We start from the raw sequence: 22,665 nt of genomic DNA, 5'->3' as shown, positions 1-22,665 counted from the left end.
TTCACAAGTCAGTCACTGCAAGGGGATCTCATTGCTTGGCTGGGGAAATAGTTGGGGCTCTTGGCTCCCCTGTGGGCCAGTGTGGGCACGTGCACATCTAGCTACTGCCGGCAGAGGGCAGCAGTACGCTGTGCGTGTTCAATTTGCATCCGAGATTAGCAAATCCCCAAGGATTTACAAAAAAAAGAAAGTGGGCATCCCAGGACCACCCTAATTTCTTTTCCCTGGGTGTCAACACTGGTCTGAGCAATTGCAAACACAGACCTTTTACATTATGTTGGACTTTGGCTCATCTGAAATAGAGAAATGAATACACAACTAGGAGCTGCCATCACAGACAGGAAGTAACTTTAATTAAATATTGTGAAAGTTGAAAAGTTTTTACAGCTTGAATTTTTGCAAAAAAAAATTATAACAATCTCTACAGTAGTTAGGTTCTCTAACAATTGAACTGTACAGTGTGTGTCTATTCAAAAAGTTTGATAAGAAGGTGAAAAGTTAGTAGATTGAGAGATGACTTCATTACGCTGCATCCTAGTACAATGTGAGGCCAGGGCATGTTATGCAATCCAGTCATCCAGAAGCTGTATTTTTCCCCCAACACTGAAATCTTAATTTAATTCTCTATTTCGTTTTCCTCTTAAAGCCATATTCTGTATTTAGGGGAACATCGTTTCCTTGTAAAAGTTTTGTGTTGAAGAAAGAGGGTCAGAGGGCCAGAACGTCTTTTCATCTAATCAATATAAATAGAGGCAACAAAACACAAATTGTACATCTTTTAAAGGCTCTTTGGACTTTCAGGAAGAGTTCTAACCACTACACATGGCTGACAGATGGGTGGCGTATGTTGTCAGGGTCTGAGCCGGACACCTCACCGGCTGACCGTTCCTTCACAGTTACGGGGCTCACCAGACAAAATATGGCTTTAAATTGTACACATCTTCAGGCCAGAGCTTACCACACAAATTCAGACCACCTTTCTGAGTACCGAGAAGCAATGCGTCCACCTTGCTTACATTTTCCAGTTTTTTTATTATTATTAATCACCATTATTATTATTTCTCACCATGAAAAATCAGCTTTCCTCCCCTCCCTTCCCCCCCAAACCCCCCTCCCCCACCCGCCCCAACCCATAAAAATCGCACTCTGACAGTCTAGTGAAAACCATTGCAAAATCCATATGGGGGCATGCACAGTTGCAGCATTGTTGTAAATTTCTTGCTCTACTAGAAAAAGTTACATTGTCTTAAGGTAACAAAACAGTTCTTTTGTGCTTTTCCATTTCTTTGTTTTTTTTTTTTCTTTTTTCTTTTTCTTTTTTCTTAGAATGTTAGTGATGACTGACAGTTCTGGTGCACAGTTACAATGTACAAGTGAAATGAATATGATTTGCATTGTTAAGGCATCCAATCTGCTGGTTTATATTTACGTGAAAGACAGAGGAAATATACAAGCAGACTTAAGAAAGAAAGTATGTTCATTGATTTCTATGAAGTTTCTCCCCCGAATTTAATGCACAAAATGCGTCACTCCAAAGGGAGAGATTCCATGCATATTAATAGAGTAAAACAGCATTAGGGTTTTTTTTTTGTAAGCTTCCAAAGCAAAGGATACATTTTTTTTAATCTACAGAACTAAATGCTACAAGAATAATATGCTACTATTTTTTTTGCCATATATTGGAAAAAACTTCTTAACTTACAAATAATACAAAAATAGACAATGGCTTTTGGGTGGAAATAAAAAAATTGAAGCATGGTTTAACAATACTAAAAATAACTATAAATGAAATGTTTAAAAATCACATTGAAACAGCTAAGACAACTGTAGGTGACCAAACAAATGCGCACTTTCACAGAGCAAACATACACAATAAAATAAATTGGGAGTGGGAGGAAAGGAAGAAGGGGAAAGCAATGTACAAATCCCAAAGATAAATACATTATTTATATGGATATTTTACAAAATCCCCGTTAAAACAAAAAGCCTTTTAATTAACTTTGCAAGTATGTGCAAGCTAAAGGTAGTGAGCTTTTTTCTTTGCAAAATATGCAGTAAAATCTTTTTGTGATATTGAAAAACTGTCTTAAGACATTAAAATGTATAAATAGAACAACAACTTTGGCAAAAAATCACAAAAAATCTACAGTATTTATAACTACATACAAAAACACAACAGCAAAGAAAAAATATCAGGCAAATGCATCCTCAGAGCTTTGCTGCATCTTTGCTATTAATTCTTATTTTTAAGAACACTTCCCAGATAATGAGAGCAAAATTCCCATAGAACAGAAAACTATGTTTTGGAGGTCTCAGCCTTCTCCTTTCTCCCGGTTTCCTTTTACTCTTAATTCCAAAGCACTTAACCTGTCGCTTTAATCGCTTACATCACAACGTAAGGGTCGACAAACGATAGAGGTGCTGTCTCTGAATGGCAATTCGGGACTACCTGCTCTGTTGCTTGTGTCAGCTTTGGGAGGATTGGTATGACGTCAGGGTTTAAGATGAGTAAACTTTAAATCTGTAAATGGTGGAGGGGAGGTGGGATTTTGGCTTGATACCTGCAGGGCATAATGTGGAATTCTGTGCCTGGACCCTGTTCCATGAAGTCTCAAAGGAGATTCTCACGCAGTATGTGTGCCACCAAGCTCTCGATTGGCCTTAGGCTTCAGAAGAAGTGGACATAAGTAAAAGAGAGAATATCAGGTTTAAATATGCAGTTTTAACAATCTGTCTAGAGGCACTGGATTTTTGAGTAGAAGGGAAAAATGTGATCACGTACATCACTTTTTAACTTTCCAGCCTGCATTTATTTACACAGTTACTTAAGACAACAATACAAAAGAGATAAATAAGCTTGCACTGCTAAGGGATGGCATGTTAAGTTAGATACTGAAAATGTACTGTCTGAGCTACCTACCATTTGATATGCTTTAAGGCGCAAAAGCCGACCCTTAGTTTTCTAAAAAATCTAACTGGCATTCCTATTCTGTCCCATACGAGCTTTTTTTTTCTTTTTTAACTTTTTTGTAAATATCACCACTTCATTCTCCCTTTACACAGCTTTAAAAACATCATAAATTAAAATGTGGAGTCTTATTTATAGTGTCCCTTGTATACAGCTTTATGGTTTATAAAAGACAAATGACTGCAGAGTTAAGCTTAAAAAAAAAAGAAAAGGAAAAAGTGGATTTGCTTGTATCGACACAGAATAAATATATCCCCCACATACTTGGGAGGTACAACTCTAACCAACACCCTGCACTTGCAGATCTCCTCCAACTTCAGTATTTGCAAGGTCGGTGATATTGTTGGTTTAAAACTCTGCAGTTACTGTGATTCCTCTTAAAAAGGCCTGAGTTAAAAGTTCCGCTCTGGGACTTGTATCACATTACTCTCTGTAGCAGAATCCAACCTCTTCATTAATAAAATTCTTCAAGGCAATTCTTTCACATGGGAGGAACAATCATGCCAGATATCGCTGTGGAAAGAGAAGACAGAGTCAATGGTTTTGCATCCAAACCTCTCACTGAGAAAAAACAAAAAAAGATGGAAAAAACACCCACCCACCACTATGTTAGTTGAATATTAGCCACAAATGTGCTCTCATCTTCCCTGGAATGAGTTTTTTTTTTTAATAGAATATGCATGCACTTTATTAAGAATGATAATATATCATTATTTGTATGTGTTTTTAACAGAACAGAAGATCCTAAACGTCCCTCCAAATCTGATTTCAATTTTAAAACATAACTGGAAAGTTGCATAGTTGGAATACCGCTGGGAAAGTTGCAGCCCCAAACTGCAAAATAGTGAGAATTTTCGATTTGTCACTCTTTTTTCCTCTCTCCTTCACTTCCAAAATATAAAATAAAAAACTAGCCCATCCCAATTGCCAGCAATTTCTACAAAAAAACCCTGGCTCACTCTGTGCTCTGTATTAGCACGAAGCCTGGGTACCATAGCAGCAATCTGAAGGCCTTCGTCTCAATCTTCACGCCTGTGAGAAGGAAACACCAGCTACAGCAGGCACTGTTCACTGGGCAGATAAAGTCGGGAGAAGCCACAGAGGAGGCAGTTTGCATAAAAGTGCAGGATGTCTTCTACACTGCTGCTTCACTCAAGGTTTCTGGAATGATCCAACCATGCCCCTAACAAATTGTAGCCTAGAAAAGCTGGGGTGAAATCCTGGGAAAGGGACGGCTCTTTGGAGCAATCACAAATCTTCCAAATTGTTCAGAGTTAGGCGGCCGCACACAGCGGTATTTACGAGAGCACGGGATCCTGTGGGCCAGCATTCCACCTCTGGCTTTTTCGTTACTATGTTCCCCAGAAGTAGTTGCTTGTCTCCTTAGACTTCTGTCTCCTCAGCTAGAAAATGCAGTTAATCAGTATTTGCAAGGGCCGTGATGTTGTTAGGGTTATTGGAGATTTAAACAAAATAACACATGTGAAGTGCTTGCCCTGGGTTCAGCTCCTAGGAAAGACCTAATAGAGACGAGCTGCTATTATTTCTAACCCATCCCTTCTGCTGCTAAACTAGCTCGGTGACCTTGTGTTAATTGTTTAACTTCCCTAGGCTCTGTCTCCTCTTATATCAAATAGGCACCATCTCATATGGCACACTTCACATGACGGGTGTGAGGAATCAAGGGATGAGTGTGAGAAAACTGAAACAGTGTGGCCACTTTGAGATATGTTGAGATGAGAGCGACGCTTACATTAGGAGCGAGAGGCAGCCATCTTTAGCTCCCAATGATGGTTTAGCATGTTGTCAGACAGAGAGAGAAAGTCATTGCTTTCTTTTTATTGGCAATTCTAAATTTAAATTAATGTTCTTGTCAGTGATGACTGCATCTAGGAAGAGGCCCTCTTCATTCCCAAATCTCATGTCTGGAAGAAAGTGCCTTTCTTTTTTTAAGCGAACCCCAACTACCACCAATCCTGCAGGAGACACGGGGAGGCTAGGTGAGTCTGAGCCCTGGGGCTCCCACACCCTCCTGATCCCCTTCCCCAGTCCTGACATTTTCGATTCAATTAAAAAAAAATGTATTTTGCCAAACACTTTTTCCGTTAATTTTTAAACCCATCTGTATTCACAAGGAAATTTAATCCACATGTTTCTGATTCATTTACACGTAAATCATCCAAATGTTGTTTTGCAAGAGCCGTTTTGCAGTCCAAAAGCTCCTGGAGTCTTTTTCGTAAGCTCTCATAAGCCATTTTTCTTAGAAACAGGAAGTGTCTCTTGCCAAACGCAGACCAACTTAAACCCCCAAAGATCTGGGATCAGTGGGAAATGCAGTCCCCTGAAGATTCAAGTGAGCCCTAGATTTGACTGAAAGAGGGAGCTCGGTATTTCAATCCAAGCCTTAACTTGAGAATTGAAGATTCTGTAGCTCCAAAGGCAAGGAGGGTAGGGGTCTTTGCAGCGTGACAGTTCAGCACGGCTCTGCCTCCTTAAGGAACTTCTCATCCAGGCTGGAGGTGGGTCCAGGCACCCTTATTAAGGCAGGCCTTTCTGTGGGAGTTCTAAGGCCCTGGCAAAAGAAGCAAATCTACTTTGCCTTTCACGAAAATCTACTGTATGCCTGGCATTAAAGGGCAGCCCCCTATAGTACAGCCAGCCATCCAGGCAGTGTCAATATGATACAGAGTGAAGTAGAAAACTGACCAACCTCCTGCTAATGTAGTCAGTGGACCCAGCCAACATTATCAGTTGGGTCCTGAAAACATCCCATTTGGATGGCTAGAAGTAAAAAAAAAAAAAAAAAAAAAAAAAGGGCAACTAGACTTATGGTAGTGAACACAATCCAGTCTATACAGAGGCTGAAATATAATGATGCACACCTCGAATTTATATAACGTTATAAACCAATGTGAGCTCAAAATAAAAAAGATCTAAGCAGTATTTCGGTACCTGAAAAGTGTGTTAGATTAATTACATTAAACCTCCACTAGGGCCAGATTACAAGGTGTCAGGCAAAGGTGACAGCCGTGCTAGTCTGTAGCTAACAGCTCTTCTTCTGGAACACAAACCCCAGCACCCTGAGGGCCCAGGACAGGGAGAGAGTGAGGGGGGTGCCTGAGTGGGGACTGACGCGACTCTGCCAAAGGCATGTCTCCTTTAGTGCGGGCAGCGAGTCAGCGCCTACCCGACCTGCTGTGCAGGAAGGCCTGCTCACAGCCACCAGGTCCACTGCATTATTTCAACAGAAGGTGGAGATGTGGATTTTTTAAAAGATGAAATAGCCCAGTTTACACATGTTAGCAAATAATTAAAGTTAAAAACACATAAACAAATGAACATATTTCAGGGTGTCAAGGAGGCAGCATTGGTCTGCCCACACTTTCCCACCTTCTCTGCAAGCCTAAGGAAGTCACGGAAACTCTCTCCAGAAGAAGGTCCACACATACTTACACCCAGAATTTTGCATATCTCAGGGGGTTACGGCTCCATAAATCTCATCTGTGACTTCCTAAACTCCCGATGCAGAACCCTTTCTGATGAGTAAATTTGGGAGAAAAAAATTCCCATTCATGGCCTCGGAGCTTAGACACCCCTAAAGAGGTCTTTTCATAAAGAAACCTCACTGCATGACTGCAGGGAAGTTCCCGCGTTGTTAGGAGCTGTTTTTCTTGTATCTGTGCTGCAATCCTCAAGATTACTTATGTGGGTGAGAGGGACGAGTGTTTGAGGCTTGGAATGTTCCAGAAGTGCCACTGGCACACTGACTTGCCCAAGTGGAGCCCATGAAGATTTCCATGAGGACATGACACCCTCAGAGAGCAACATGTGCCAAGACAGCACAAGATCGAGGTGGCTCTGCCATTTTCCCCAGCAGCTGGGTGATCACCTTCTCTGATACAGGCTCAGAAAACCATTGGTTTGAAAAGCAATGCATTTTTAGTATGGTTTCCAATTTTTGATAAGAACAAAGAGAAAAATGGAAAGTTTTGCAGAGCTGGGAGGGTTTGGAGTGAGAGGGTGGAATGCGGTCTTTCTGAAACCATATTACATTTGTGTAATAATTATGAGCTACTCAGAAACAGAACGGGGGGTGAGGGGCAGATCTTGCACAAATTGAACATGTGCATTGAGGAAAAGACAATTCCATGAGACTCACGACCAGACTGCATGATATCCAGAGTCAGGTCGGGCTGGCCAGCCAGAGCTTCAACAAGGTAGGGAAAGAAAACAACCAGTATGTGGGGACAATTTTTGTGAAATCACTCTGGACTTTTGTTTTTAACTTTTCACTGCAGAGACTATACAGGGCATTGTTAAGGTTTAAAATCACTACATTGAGGGTAGGTCCAATGGCATGCTGACAGCCTTCTTGGGGCTGCCTCTCCGTTGGTTAATGAAGTCTTCTGAGGGTTGAAATTGTATAGATCCACGCTCTAGGGCACATAAGCTTTAGGAGAAGGGAGAGGATGTCTCCAGGACAATGGCTGAGCATAGCTGGTGTCTCAAGTCTTTGACCCATGAAAATAGACACACTTGGGGAATCTAGGATCAGGATTTATCAATGACTTTATCTAGATAAGAACAGAAGAAGATTTCTCTTTAAATCCAAAATACAGCTGCATTTTCCAAAGTTTTCATGGGATGTTCATGGGTCTTAACATTTGGAAAAGCGTTTTGTGGGCAAATAAGTTCACAAAACTAAATGGAAGAGTCGTTTTTGTTTAACCACAGGATGTCTCAGAGCCTGTTATAGACATAGCTGCATCGTGGATATCCAAGACAGCGACTCAGTAAGCACTATTTCCTAGATTTGTTTGACCATAACATTTTAATTTTTTTTAACAGAACATCTTGTGAGATTCCAGAAGTGCTGAGATAAGAGTTGCTTTGTCCTAAAAAAATTTCTCAGACATATGGTAAATTGTCCTAGGTTTTATCTACCTGGGATAGAAAGCCAGTTGGAATCAGAGTAGAAATTGTGAATTATAAAATATATGTAAAGAATGGAGCTTATGACTTCCTTGCTCAACCTTATCCCTGCTTCTTGGCACCTGTGCTCCAGGATGCTGAGCGGCTTACTGGTTAGTGCACATGACTCTTTGGCTCAGGTTATCCTAATCCTTCTGCTTAAAATGCCCCCTCCCGCATCTCCCTGTGCCAGAATTCGACTTGCCCTTCATCCAAGATCCAGCTCAACGGCAACCTTCTCCCTGAAGCACTTCTGAATTCGCCCTAGTCTTTCCTTCCTCTGAACTTCCACAGCTTGGTGCCAGTCTCTCCCAGACAGATCCGCTTTCTTTACTGTGGTCATGTTTGCCCTAATACAGGGAAAGTTTGTAAGGCTAGGATTTTGTAGTCCACATGGGCTTGAACCCATAACCCAGTGGCTTGAACATAATATGGCCGTACAGCATAGGGGCTTACACGGCAGTCAGTCTGCCTGGTTTTTAACCCAAGGTTCCCTCTATTTGCTAGCTGTGTAACTCCGAATGACCCATCTTGGCTTTAAGTCTCAGTTTCTGCATCTGTAAAATGGGGACAATAAACAGCCTACATCAAAGGGTGGTTGGGAGGACTACAGGAGATAATGTAGACGCCGGGCTGGGAGCAGGCCCTCACACGTTAGTGGCTATGACCGTGGTCATCACCATCCTGGGAGACTGCAGTGCATATCTCTTGGTGCATAAACATGCATGCAGTCACTAAAGGAGGTTACAAAAGGGCTGCTGGGGAAAGACCTTTAAGAAGTTGGCTTTAAAAAACCAGAATGATGTACAATTAGCAGAGTGGTAGTTGGAGGTAAATAGGCCTTTAAAACACTTAAACAGCCTAACTGTGTCACCCCTAATCTTGTTTATATGGTCAATTTGCTTAACCAACTCTTCCTTCGTCACTTGCCCTGTCTTAATGATCACAATTCTGAACTAGCTGGGTCCAAATGAAGCAGGTGTTACTGTAACAATGAAAAGGAGAAGAAAGAATGAAACACTCAGAGATTCTTACCCCTAATTCTATGATCCACCTAGGTCCTTTTTTAATAGAAAAAGTGGAATTTAGAAAGCTAAAGATGAAGTAATTCTTCAGTTACACGTCTAGGAGCCCACTGTCAGAATGCCATTTTTCTCAAGGGAGACTCCGAGGCCCCAAGCAGGAGCTCCCTAGAAACAACAGTGTAGCCCAACCAAGCCCACGTGGGCCGTGCCTGGCGAGTTTGGTGGTTGGGAGCAGAGCAGGCCAGAAGAAGGACGGCTTAAAGGAAGATGATGCAGTAAATTTGACTTTAATTTCTCTATTCACACCTCCTCCACTGGCATCCCCAAAAGCAGGGACGTTTGGTACACAGCAGTATTGGAAAAACAAACCTCCCTTTTTTTTCTTTTTAATCACGCTGAAGAGTCAGGAACACGGGGTAGGGGAAAGTGCAGAAAGAATCTCCTGTACACATGCTCAATCAGAAGGAAAGGGCAGTGTCGTCCGCAACAGCAAGTCCAGCACAAAGTGTGTCCCTGAGTTACACCTCAGACGCTCCATGCTGTGCGGCTGCCTATTGGAAATGTGATGGAGGCATGGAGACTCAGCTGCTAATCAGAAGCGAGCAACGGTCTCTGTAGTTTTGGAATCAGTGCAGACTTGAGTTAGAAACACTCTAGGGGTGACAAATGCACAAACTCTCAATGTGTCCCTGTCTTGAAGCCATTTCCTCATTACTTAAACACACACACACACATATACCCCTACGCCACCAGATGGTCCCTAAATCCAGGAGATTCTAAAATCTGGGCCAAGTCCCTATTTTCAGTCCCTTCCTGCTCCCTCCTTGGTCCACACAGCATGAAAAGACACAGCCTCGCCTCACTGAAGGGCTGCCCTCTGAAGTCACTGTTGGCCGGTGACACAGCTGCTGACCATCCAAGAGCCGTGGGCCTTTTCTTCTCAAGCACCCCCTCTCTGCTGTTGATTACAAATCCCATTATATCTTGTTCCTCATATCAAATCTGTGTTTAACAAGGGCTGCGACTGGCACCTCAAGAATGGCAGATTTGAGCTTTCCGTATGTTTTAACCTTATTTACATCCATTATAAGTTATGTTTGCTTAAGCATTATATCCCTCGTTTGCCAGCTGGAGGTGTACTGGGGATGACAAAGCATTATTTTTCACTGAAAAAGAGTCAGACTTGCATGAATGGGAGGCTCCCCTTTGTGGGGGTGGGCATTACTATCATCAATAATATTGACCGCAAGGGAGTTCCTCAGTCAGCTTATCTTCCTCTTCCCTTAAGAAGATGGCTTTGCCAGTGCATGTTAGAGGAGGGGCACGGGCATGCTATGGGGCCCCACCTTTGGCTGTGCTGGGCAGATTTCCCAGCAGGTTTCTGAGGAATGGTCTAACGCTCTCCTGGAGTCAGAGAGGCACAGTGATTCGGAGCTCAGGTTCTGGAGTCACATGGTTTGGGTTCAATTTTGCCTCCATCATTACTAGCTGTGTGGCCTTGAGCAAATTGGGCCTTAATCTCCCCATCTATACAATGAGCATAGTAGTGACCTCATAGGGGCTTTAGGAGAATCGATATAAGCTTATATCAATGTAATGTGTCCAGTGCAGAGTACATGTGTACTTAAGTATAAATAAATATACACAGGCTTACACACAAAAACAACAGGCTGCGAAATCCCACACATGTATGCTGTCCTGCTGAGCCTCCTGACCTCCACAGCTGACTGCCATCAGTGAAGATGGGCATGGCTGCCACTGAAGGAAGACACTGTGGGAGCTGTGTAGACTGGGGGTTGGGGGCACAGACCCTGCTGGGGTTTATATTCATCTCCACCATTTACTGGCTATGCTTATGGGCAGGTATTTACTCTCTTTATGCTTCAGTTTCATCATCTGTACAATCGAGATCATAAGAGTCCTCATATTTCATCAGGATGTTGTGAGGATTAAATAAGATGGAGCATACTCAGTGTTTAGCACAGAGTCTGGCATACTCTTCAGTGATCGATAAACGGTAGCTGATTATTTTATTGATCGTATTTCCCTGCCAGCTGCCTTAGGAATCCTGGATACATCCTTTTTACCCACTCTGTGTAACGAAGTGTTTGAGAGATGGAAAGAGGAGATGCATTTCTGAGCCTGAGTTTGAAGCCAGCTTCTCCCACAGAACTTCACAACCTTCGTAACCTCCCTAACCTTTAGTTTTCTCATCTGTAAAGTAGGGGCTATGAGAAGCCAACACACAACTCAGCAGTGGGAGAATGAATGCAGTTGTGCAGGTCAACACCAAAACCCAGTGCCAGCACATAAGAAAATGTAAGAAATGGTGGACCCATTTTAAAAGGGTAGGATTTTTTTCTCAATGAATAGAAAGGTCACATCAACTCTTGGTGACTCTATTATTTCCATATTCCATGATGAGGACGAAATTGAACAATTTTAATATGAACCAGAATACTCTAGTAGCATTTTGGGGTTTCTGGTTCCCAGCAGTAAGTCTTGGGCCTTTGGTCTCTGATGCTGTAACCTCAGGGCTCTGGTTGGGCCATGGCTCACCCACTCCCCATTATCAGCCCCACACATGTTCGCTTTGACATAGGTGACAGGAAGGGAAGGTTGAGTGACCTACTTCAGGAGAAGGCCAGTCCAGGGAAAGACCCTGCAATGGAGAGCTTCCTAGAGTCCACAAAAGACTGGTCTGGTTATGGTGACCACAGGGAATGAGGGAGGAGAAAAGAGAAATGACAGCATTAGTAAGTGGAAACAGTATTCTCATGCAAATCCTGGGCCTGAGCAGAATTGCTGGAGTTGGAAAGAGGACTGCTCAGGAAGCTCCAGCAGAGGACAGATGCACAGGGCCAGGGGCCTGGGGTCAGGGCCGAGGAGAGCGAACACAAAGGAACAGAAGAGACGAGGGCAGAGAGAAGCAGGCAGACCCAAGGCTGATCCCCTCGCAACAATATCGCACCTACTCCTGGCGCTTGGAGGTTGAGGTCAGGGCGTGTGGTGGGCCCAGCGGCTTACCTTGCAGGCTGTTCCCGTTGGTGCTGGTGCAGGTGGGAGGCGGGGAGGTCTGGGGTCTGACGACTGGCGCGAAAGCACTCTTCTGTTTCACGGCTGAGACCATGTTCGCTGGTGAGAAGGAGAAGATGCCCGAGGAGCTGCTGCAGTTGGAGGGGAGGCTTGTGGAGGAGGCCATGGTGGGGCTGGATGGCACGACTGAGAGGGGCAATGGGAAAGGAGAAATCAGTGCCATTCCTGGCATCCTGAGACAAGGTGGCTCAGATCTGACCTTTACCGGCCACCCTGCTCAGGCCACCCTTCCAGCACAAGCTTTCCCTGAACTCTCGGGATCTTGTCCACTTTCAACATTTGGTACTTGGCATGTGTTACCTTTTGTTGTTGATGATCTTTTATGTGTTTGTTGTGGGCCTACTATGTGCTAGGCAGTGTGCTAGGCACTGGGACATCCTAGGCCAGGAAACAAAAATGCTCTTATAAGGGATAAAGAAGCACAAAATAGCAACAAAGATGAGTATGGCCAACTCTGTGGAGGCAGGGAAAGGGAAGCAAAGAAGCCTTCATGGAGGAGGCATAGAAGCATTCCCTGTAGGGCCTAAACTAAGATTCTACAAAGGGGCTGGGGATACAAGAAACAGGAGAAGGCCACCCTAGGAGGGTGTGGTCACCAATGGAATGAGAGGTGTGGAGAAGAAGGGAGAATTGAGGGCAACACCAGGATTCCAACTCAAGGCACTGGCAGATGGTGGTGTGTAAGTGTCCCTTTCCTCCCCATGAAGCTAGGAGTTCCTCAAGGATTTAACAGCCCCTTAATGCTCCACACCACAGATATAGGTAGGTGGGAGGCCAGATGGATAAACAGACCACTAGGTAGAACATTTGTGGATAATGCAGAACTATAAGTCAAAGTTCCAAATTCTTTTTTTTTTGAGGAAGATTAGCCCTGAGCTAACTACTGCCAGTCCTCCTCTTTTTGCTGAGGAAGCCTGGCCCTGAGCTAACATCCGTGCCCATCTTCCTCTACTTTATACGTGGGATGCCTACCAGAGCATGGCGTGCCAAGCGGTACCATGTCCGCACCCGGGATCCAAACCGGCGAACCCTGGGCCACCGAGAAGCGGAACATGTGAACTTAACCGCCGTGCCACGGGGCTGGCCCAAAGTTCCAAATTCTTTATATCCCCCCATGGAGCTGCACATAAACGTTTGTGAATTAATAAGCAGTAGGATAGGTTCCTTATGTAAATATTCACAGTCTAATAGTAGTGAGGATGTGGATTATCAATGATGGGAGAACCTTGGTAATTCAGAGACAGAGAAAACCTAGCTGCTGGGGACACGAAAGAGTTTGGTGGATATACATGCTCTACCAGCAGCTCCTCTCAGCCTGGCCTTTCATCATTTGCCAGTTGCTAATAATCTCATGGTTCCTTTAGGAGACAGATTTTGCACACAAGAAAGTCCTCTACACTCAAGACTAGTACTTCCATATGCTCACCTCCTATTTCCTCCACCTCCTGGGGAAAAATATGAATCCTGCCCAGTGATTTTCAGGCACTTAATTCAAGTTCTAGGAACTTCCTCCTTACTGTACTATTTTTCACATTTTGTAATAAACATTATACATTGCTTTATCATTCACAAGAATCCTCATGTCTTTTTCACCTTATGTCATAGGCTATGAGGCCAATTACACCCTTTTTACACCTCAGCAAATCGAGCAAGCTGAGACTCAGAAAGTAGTTCAGTGGCATGACCAAGGGCCATAGCTGAAAGCAGTGAAGCCAGGAGCCAAACCCAAATTCAGTGCTCTTTCCACTATACTACCCTGCAAAGGAAACAGATCGCAGGAGAAAAGGCCCCCTTTCCATGAACCCACCAGAGTCCAAACTGCTGTTTCGGTGGCCTTACCCTTGGCCTACTGGCTTTGGAAAGTTAGGGAAGTGGGAATCAACTCGGTCACGGGCAGCAATTGGCATGGAGCCCTGAGCACTACACAGTCCAAAGGCACTGAATGCTTTATGGAGCAGAACACAGAGCCGCCATCCTCAGAGTTTTCACAAACATTTTCTAAACTGTACTTTTTCTTTTAATGAGGCCAGCATTTTTATACATCTCTTAGGATTTGTAAATGTGAAAATACGCTCAATAATAACACCCATTTAAATTGCAAAGCTCCTGCACTGGAGGTTTGATTTTTAAATATTCCTAGACTTGAAATCCTGCTGGTTCACTGAGGAAGGCAATTAATCTCGTTGGCAAATGCGATCATTATGTGTATTTAGAGGTGGGGAGTTTGGAGGGGGGTGGTGAACAGAGGAAGGGGAGAAATATAGTCACGCAGTTCCATTTGTTATAACATTATTAGTTATCAGCCACCACACCAAAAAGTGTGTTCTCCAGTGGAATGTCTTACTTATTTTATTTTTTATTCTGTTCAGAATTTTTCAACATGAGTGGTTTATGAATAATTAAATATTGTGGAGGCAAAAATTCAAATCAGCTGGGCTTTGTGTTTATTGTTTTATTTGCATTTATGCAGATAAAACTGTCCCATCTGAGAGCCTATTTGAGAATTTAATACTATATTTGTGAGCACTGAGGAAATCAATTAATGGAAATTAAATGTTCGAAGTTTCACAGTCTGACAGATGCAATCTCAGGCTGAAGTCGCTGGGTGTCTACACAGGCTCGGGAAGACAGGGCAATCCAAGCCCCTAAATTGAATTGCTACCATAGAGCAATTAGTTTATTGATTTAATTAAGAATGCCACCTTTTAATTTTCAGGTCATGATTGAAACATTTTCTGATTAAGTAGATGGGAGAACACCGAAATGATAGATCCATGAGAAACGATCTTTCGATGAATCAAAATCTAATGTGAAACTGGCCCCAAACACTGACTCTTGAGCAGACAGATCTAATGGATGCAGATCATTTGGGGAATTTTAAATGTTCAACAAGCTCCTGATTCCAAACAAATAAAGTAGAAATATGAAATTGAGCACACAACTAAGCATAAAAACTTACCCAGAAAGTAAAAGGCCTTCCTAAGTATTCCTTTCAGAAATAACTCCTCTCAAAGGCCAAGAATGATCCTTCCTCTTTCAAAAGATTAGCACACTCCATGTTTCCACTATTAGAAACAGCATAATTTTTAAGTTTTTTAGCCAAAACTCTTTTTTTCAAAATCATGAATATTCTTTCATTTAATGACACATCTTCTATCACTCCACAAATGTCTCAGAGTTTGGCCACGTTTTACACAACAGAAGAGTCATCCACATCCACGATGAACGTGGTCATCTATGTAAAAATCCTCAGAGGGAGATCAAGAGATCGTAGAGACACAGCCCATGACGTTTACTATCTAAAGATGCCAGTTCCCTCAGGTTCTTTAGATGCAATCTAAACGCTGTACCAAAAAATCCTTTAAGCTAAACTCGTTTAAGACAGAGACAAGGCATCAAAGAACACTTCTTGTGTATGTGTGTATTGTTTTTCATCTTGCCAGATTTTCGAAAAAGTGAAGTGTGTTTTTTTGATTTGTTAAGTTTGTCTTTTTAACTACACATCAAACATAAAGGGGAAAAAACTCCACACATTAAAAAAAATAAAGGCACCATATTCCTAAAGGGAGGAATTTTAAGTTTTAGACTGTTATTACTATGCTATACTACCAGCGCCACTATCAGGATAGGCTCATTACAGGCATTATGGTATCAAAGTCTCACAACAATTGTATGGGGTGGGTGCTAGTTCCTTCCCCATTTTACAGATGAGAAAAACTGAGGTTTGGAAAAGAGATGAATTTACTCAGGGCCACCAGTCAATAACTGGTAGAAGCAGGAGTCAAACCCGTCTCCCTCTGACTAGAAGCTTGGGTTCTTGCCATGACATCAATACTGCTGCTTTTGGTTGCAGCAAAGTTCTGAGACATGGAGACTGTGGGGAGGAAGGTGAGCAAGGGAGGGCAGAGATTTCTGCAGGAGGCACTGCTGCCTTTAGTATCATCGCCTGGAGCAACGCTCGCAGGGTGGGGACCCTCAGACTGAGGAGACCAGCACAGTGGGCCGCACAGCACAGTACCCAGTTCTTCAAGCGAAAATGTGCTGAAACACAGGACACACATCTCTACTTACTGGCGTAGGGCGAGTTGGCAGCTGAGCCGTTAAGGAAGGTTGGGGAGCCACCCAAATTGGACATGGCAGCAGTGCCGTATCCGTTCATGCTCGTGGTGACGGAGTTATAGTTGGTCTGCTGGGGAGTGGTGCTCGGCACGTACCCGTGTGGCGATACGCTGCTTGAGTTGCGGGTGAAACCTGAGGGTGGGGGCAAAACCAGGGGTGAGGGTGGTGGTGGCATGGGTGGCAATCCTGGAGGACTGGGGAAAGGAAGGTCTCTGTTTCTTGCCCCCTCGCCACATCCCAGACGGAAGGGATTGGGTGATTCATGTGCGTGGGTTGGTGGTGCTAGCTCTGTGATTAAAATGGCAAGCGAGCAAAAGACACATTTCTTAGAAGATCATAAATACTTAGCAGGGCCGTGAAAAGTGGCAATGCAGGGCCTATAAATTATCATTTTGGAGCAGAAATAAATCCCAATCTAAGAGATGTACTCTGGAGTTAACAGGTTCCTCTTCCCTGGGTGAGGATGATGTGCTTTGGCCCCTCAGAACTTTAATTCCAACCCTCTTTGCGATCTGTCATTCATGGTTTATGGTGAAAAGTCAAATGGAGAGATGGCTACAAGCATGTATCCTTTCTAGCCCCCTACACCAGACCACCAGACGTGACAGCTAAAACCAAAATTCTACAAGAGTATTTCAGATACACAAACTAGGAATCTCTCCTTTTGGGAAAAGAAAAATTTTTTATATAAAAATTATTTTGTGCTAAATAAATGGGAGGGGGGTATCTTGAGGTTGGGAAGGGGCAGAGAACTGGGGAGCGACAAGAGCAGACTCCTGACCCTGATTGGTGGCCTGCGACGCCTCAGAGACATTCACTGCCAGTTGTCCACTGAAGGAATTCACGCCCATCATTCCCGCGTGGACCGAGGTGTTAGTGAGGGCCGGGAGCTGGCTGTGGTTGCGGGGCACACTGTACAGGGCCTCTGCAATGTCAGCTGCTCTCTTTAGAATAATTTCCTGAAAAGTAAAAGGAATACCCCCTTTAGCTACCCCAAATCATACTCCTAATAAAACCATTTTTTAAAAAATTTAAAAACCTTTTTTTGTGTGAGGAAGATTGGCCCTGAGCCAACATCAGTTGCCAATCCTCCTCCTTTTGCTTAAGGAAGATTGTCACTGAGCTAACATCTGTGCCCATCTTCCTCTACTTTATGTGGGGTGCCGCCACAGTTTGGCTTGACGAGTGGTGCTGGGTCTGCCCAGGGACCCAAACCAGCGAACCCCAGGCCATCAGGGTGGAGCATGCAAACAATCATTATGCCACTGGGCCGGCCCCTAAAACCATTTTTTGTTTGCTTACATTATGCCAGGCACGGTAGTGCTCAGGGCTTTCCATGGTTAACTTCTGCAACACTCTCAACAAAACTGTAAGTTTAGTCTCATCATCATCAGGCCCATATCACAAATGGGGGAACTGAGGTGAAGACTTCACTTAAAGACACTCACCCATTTAAGGACCGAGCTGGGCTGCATAACCCTGTCTGTTACCTTAGCCATTCCATAGTATACAGCACCACAGGGTTTCCCTTCTCCACAACAACACACAGGAACTCTGGGCTGACACACACGCAGAGGCTGTAACTCACTCCCCTACTGGAGTTAAGGGCAGGTTGCATGACTACTGTTGTCCCTGAGTATTAGTGGGACTGTGCTCTCAGGACATTGATTCAAGTCAGACAAAAAAGGAGTGAATGACTTCACACATTCACAGTTTCCTGAGCAATCTGAACCACATACATGGAGTTGCTCTATGAAATAGAAGCAGATGATAATATTCAGGCCTCGTTATACTTTTTAGGAGAAGAAATTAAACTCCCTTTTTCCTCCTAAATTTGCCTGAAAACCTGAGAGGAATAAAATAAAGCACCGGTAACTCTCTTCGTCGATTATGAAGTACACTCCCACAGAAGATTCATTTTAAATGGCGTACCTTTCCTTGTAAGGAACTGATGCCATAGAAAAGGCAATAAAAGACTTACAAAAGAGAGAAGAATTGAGTAGCCTTGCAACATGTTAGGTCTGAATGACTTATACTCTGAACTCATGCAAGTGACTTTTCTATTTTTCATACTTTTTCATTACAATAAGGAATCCAAGATCTTCCATTGAATGTGAAGCCCTCACGAGTTTGAAACCCACTACGCTCACCTGGTTGTTGTGTGGCATCCCATATAGCGCTTCTACCAGGTCCGCAGCCCTTTTGAGTATCACTTCCTGTCAAGAGAAAAGCAGATACAATCCTCTGAGTGAAGGCAGGTGGTTGTTATCTTTTCACATGATCGTGTTCCAGTTCTCTCTGGCCATACTTTGCCAATGCACTGCTTGAAAGGCAGTAGCTTGGGAAACCCCAGAATGGCGTTAAATCACCAATTTATCCCTGTTCACATACACACTTAATCGAGTCAAAAGGTGAGCATCATTGGTACTGCAAAATAAAATACATCACTCAATAGTCTGCCATAGGCACGATAAAGCACTCATATGTTTATTGCTGAATACAATTGCGAGGTCATTTACTAGATTACTACAATCGATGTCATTCAGTGCATGTTATGAATCCCTAAGATGTGTTTATTTTGCACTTAATTGCTTATTCCAGGAACCATGACCTTATCAGACAGGTCATTTTCGAGGAATTTCCAATCAATCTTCGGCTACTAGAAGCATGTAGCATTAAACTTCTTTTGTTTATCTCCCTTGTGTGGCAGAGGCATGATAGAAGGGAGTGATGCAGTAAAGCCACACACTGGGGTAACGCACTGTTTGTCAGAGGCTCTTACAAAAGGATTCTCCTGACCCCGGAAGCGCCGTCTGCACCAATTTTCATGATGGGCAGTCTGTTTCTTTTATAGCAATTCTTTGCTATTTCAGTATTGTTTGGCTCTTTCCCCATTTGCTCATTCATTCTCATCCTAGCTGTATGTTCTGCTGTTCATCCCAGTTGAAGGGAAAATGTCTTCCTCTTTCCATTTAGGTGGGCTTCCATATTTAGCTTGCATGCTTGTTTCTAATAATGTATGGCACTCTACAAAAGTGTGCGTAGTGGTCATTTTTTTTTTCATTCTAACCAAAAGGAATCGTTCCCTCTTCATTCTGCCCTAATTTGCTGCTGTTCATTCACACTGGAATGTGAAAAGCAAAGTTATGCTTGACATATGTAAAATGGAGGCTTCTCAGAGAACCAAACATGAAGGCATGGTAGGATTATCTGAGGTGATTTGCAAGATGTATTTACAATTTTTTTGCTGTGCGTAAAGTTTCAAAAAGAAGTTTAACTTTAAATATTTTACACAATAGATCTCTGCATGGAGAAACAGTGCTGTTCAATTTTCATAGACTGTAGATGCTGATCAGAAAATAGGGATATAATTGCATTCATTTTGCTGTCACCATAGCCTCTTCAAAAATCCTTGAACAACTCTTGAAATGACAAGCTTTTAGATACATATTAGCATTTTTCAATTTTAAATTCTCTATAATATAAGATAAAATAGTTGTCATACTGCAGTAACTACTTATGACATACATAATGTCCTAATTCAAAAATGAGGTAGAGGGGTTTTCAGTTCTCAATAAACATTTATGCTTGCCTTAAGCTGCTAGACCCCATTTATAAAACAGTTCAGTTATTTTTCATATAAGGAGTGAAAAGCATTATATAATCAATAGGGTTTGAATCAATACATCTGAAATAATTTCTTTATTTTTTTGATGCAAGCTACAAGATAATTTACCACTTTTTGTTTGCAGTATTGTCTGACCACAGCAGTGAATAATTTACTAAGGTATGGGCACACTAAACCCAATCCCCAGATCGAATTCAGCCTGTGCTGCTTTCACTAAAACCTCATGGCTTTATCTGGCTCTTAGGAAAGATTAAAACAAAACAGGATCAAGTTGGTTTATTTACTAAGATTTGACTTCTTTGGGTCTATGTTCATTTATTTCTTCAAATAAATATTTATGCCAGTGTTTGGGCTTGGCAGAGAAGGTACTTTTCTTTCTTTTCATTTTAGGGGGAAAAAAATACAAGTCTCTCGTTTGTCAAAAGCATGATGAGGTGCAATTAGAAACTGCATTGCAAACTTCAATCTTGGAACACTATCACTGAGGACTTAGAGCATGCTTCTTATTTTAATTAATTTCACAGAACCAGGGAAAAGAGAAGTTCACAATAAACTCAAAGATCTTTCAAGTTTTTGTAAATCTGAAAAAATTCCAACTATTAGTGTGTGCTATATATTTTAGCCTCATACATTTTTGGTGATAAAGTTTTTCAATGCCATAATCCACTTGTTTCTTTTTCTCTGTATTCGGAGTTCTCATCACCGTTTAATCCTTTGAAAATGAAACACATGAATCTTGCTTTCTAAATCTGCATCCTTCTTTGCTCCACAAAGCTGGGACATGCTTTTCCACTAGGCACATTGCCATAGGTGGGTCATCAGACCAGTATCGTTTCAGACAAGCAGTCTTGAGGAGAGTGAACCTGGATTTGCTGTCCTGGAAGTGACTCCCTTAAATGATAGCTCTCCCATTTTAAAATGTCCTTCACCGCAGTATCAACTTTGAGGGTTAAGGGAGAGCCCACATTTGGTTCAGCTTTGCCAGTGTGATTCAGCTTCTATTAGCTATTTCTGCAAAGGGGAAGGAGAAAGGAAATTTCTGGGTCCTCTATGAGTTAGTGCAACAGACCTGCAAGGTGCTTGGATTTCGGTGACCAGAAAATTGCTCTCACCTCCATGTCATTACGCTCCCAGTGAACTAGCCCCCAAGCGTGTTTGTGTTGGGATCTAATATATTGCCTTTCAATCAGAGCTGAGAGCCACTGAACACACAGACAGAACATGACGAGCAGGTCAGGAAAGCAATAAAGATTTTACAGAGCTGTCCAAGGTGCTAAATTTACTCAATAATGGGTTTGGCACCATAGTGTTAACCTCTCATTTACTACCAGTTTGAGGGACTAAATTGAAGTAGCTGACTTCATTTACCTTGAAATGTATATTTTATGACATTATGTAAGTAGATTGAAAGGGCACTGCAGTTTTAACAATTTGAAGGCTAAAGCATGTTTAAGACGAAACTTGAATATTTATTGTATATTGCACTTAAAGTATATAGAACATTAAAATGTATTGATTAAATTTGTAAAAGGCATTATAAAAATGACAGGTAGTATAAAAGATGTATGCCTTTTAAAATCAAATTGATAGTGTATGCTATCTCTTCTGTGGTCACAAGTGTAATTTTTTTCCTGTTTTACATGGTAATTTGAGAAATCTCTAATTTCACATTAGGAAATGATTGAGCCTGGGATTTTAAAAAACAGAAATTTCCCATAAGGGGAAGAGCAAGATGTTTCATATACTCTTTTGTCTATGAAATTGTTCCTAAAGTCTCATTTTTTGAGGTATTAGGAAGGAGCAGAGTATAAGGATCCTTCCATTCTAATATGCAATTTTAATATTTCTGAAAAGAAAGAGTCTTGACTAGTACAAATATGTAATTTTTCAAGGCATTTATTTGTCAGGAGAGATTTTCTCTTCTTTTCATAATGTTTAAAACATCTCTCTGCTTGCAGTTTAAGACATGAGGGTAGAGATTAGACTCTGCCAAGACAATTAATCCTATCCCAGGATTTTAAAAAATATATCCCATTGAGGAATTAAGAAGACAAATACTAGTATCCTAAATATTGAAAAGCCCAAGAGTCTCTTTACAGAGTCAATGCTTATTCTCCAGCCTACATCTTGAGTGGGACTATTTTTCTTTCCACGGCCTTGAATTTCTTCTTTCTTAAATAAACAGAAAATGTTTACTCCTTAAAAACAACTTTTTGCGGATCTATTTCCTCTCACAGTTAAAATATAGCTTCACCTGTTTTGCTATGACCATTGGTTGATCATTCTGTGACTGGGGTTCCACAAAGAAAAATGGGGATAAGCTATACTAAATCTATTTAGAGTCTACAAAAACACTGCAAGACTCAAGGACCAGCGGAGTTCTGAGAAACAGGTCAAGTGTAATCATTATGGGTTTTACTAATGTTCTGGAACCTTTTATAATAAAAATGCTGAGTGGGTTACAAATACAGAGGAAAGATTCGGCTTTACTTCCTATGTTGCAACCCAATCAATTAAGCAAATAATTTTTGAGTTTCTTGTTGTCCCAGTGGTCACACACCAATATTACTCTCCAGTACCTTTCAAGGCATATTATCTTCCCAGAATTAAGGTACAGGGTACTATGAGGATTATAAAAGATTTTCTCCATCATCAGGTCCTACCCTTTTTATCCAATATACTCTCCCTTCACATCTGAAGAGCTGCTCTCTCTTCTGGTTTAGCTGGTCCTCCCTGGCCTAGAAGAAAAACACTGGGCTCTTTTCTATCTCCACACCTTCACTCCTTTTGCCTTTCCTTTATTGGGAATGCTGGCATCAATTTGTGCCCATTTACAATGACTTCCCATCCTCTAGAGC

At 42.2% G+C, this 22,665-nt stretch overlaps 1 protein-coding gene across 8 annotated transcripts in view; it reads right to left on the bottom strand.

Moving 5' to 3' along the window:
• Positions 1–331: 331 nt before the first annotated feature.
• Positions 332–22,665, bottom strand: part of EBF1 (EBF transcription factor 1) — a 381,387-nt gene continuing 359,053 nt past the window's right edge. For 4 of the 8 annotated variants that reach the window (XM_008515135.2, XM_008515117.2, XM_008515128.2 and 1 more), the window contains exons 12-16: positions 18,330–18,395; positions 16,961–17,138; positions 16,132–16,311; positions 11,992–12,186; positions 1,282–3,481 (exon numbers count right to left, since the gene is read on the bottom strand). In XM_008515135.2, coding sequence (XP_008513357.1) covers positions 3,450–3,481; positions 11,992–12,186; positions 16,132–16,311; positions 16,961–17,138; positions 18,330–18,395 — 651 coding nt within the window. In that variant the 3' untranslated portion in view covers positions 1,282–3,449. Of the gene's footprint in view, positions 3,482–11,499; positions 11,666–11,991; positions 12,187–16,131; positions 16,312–16,960; positions 17,139–18,329; positions 18,396–22,665 lie in introns of those variants that run through there. The other 4 variants (XM_070570380.1, XM_070570378.1, XM_008515123.2 and 1 more) reach the window with 3 other exon arrangements.

Source organism: Equus przewalskii, chromosome 13, assembly GCF_037783145.1.
Source record: "Equus przewalskii isolate Varuska chromosome 13, EquPr2, whole genome shotgun sequence".
Taxonomy (NCBI): Eukaryota; Metazoa; Chordata; class Mammalia; order Perissodactyla; family Equidae; genus Equus; species Equus przewalskii.
This window is presented reverse-complemented; position numbering and strand designations above follow the sequence as displayed.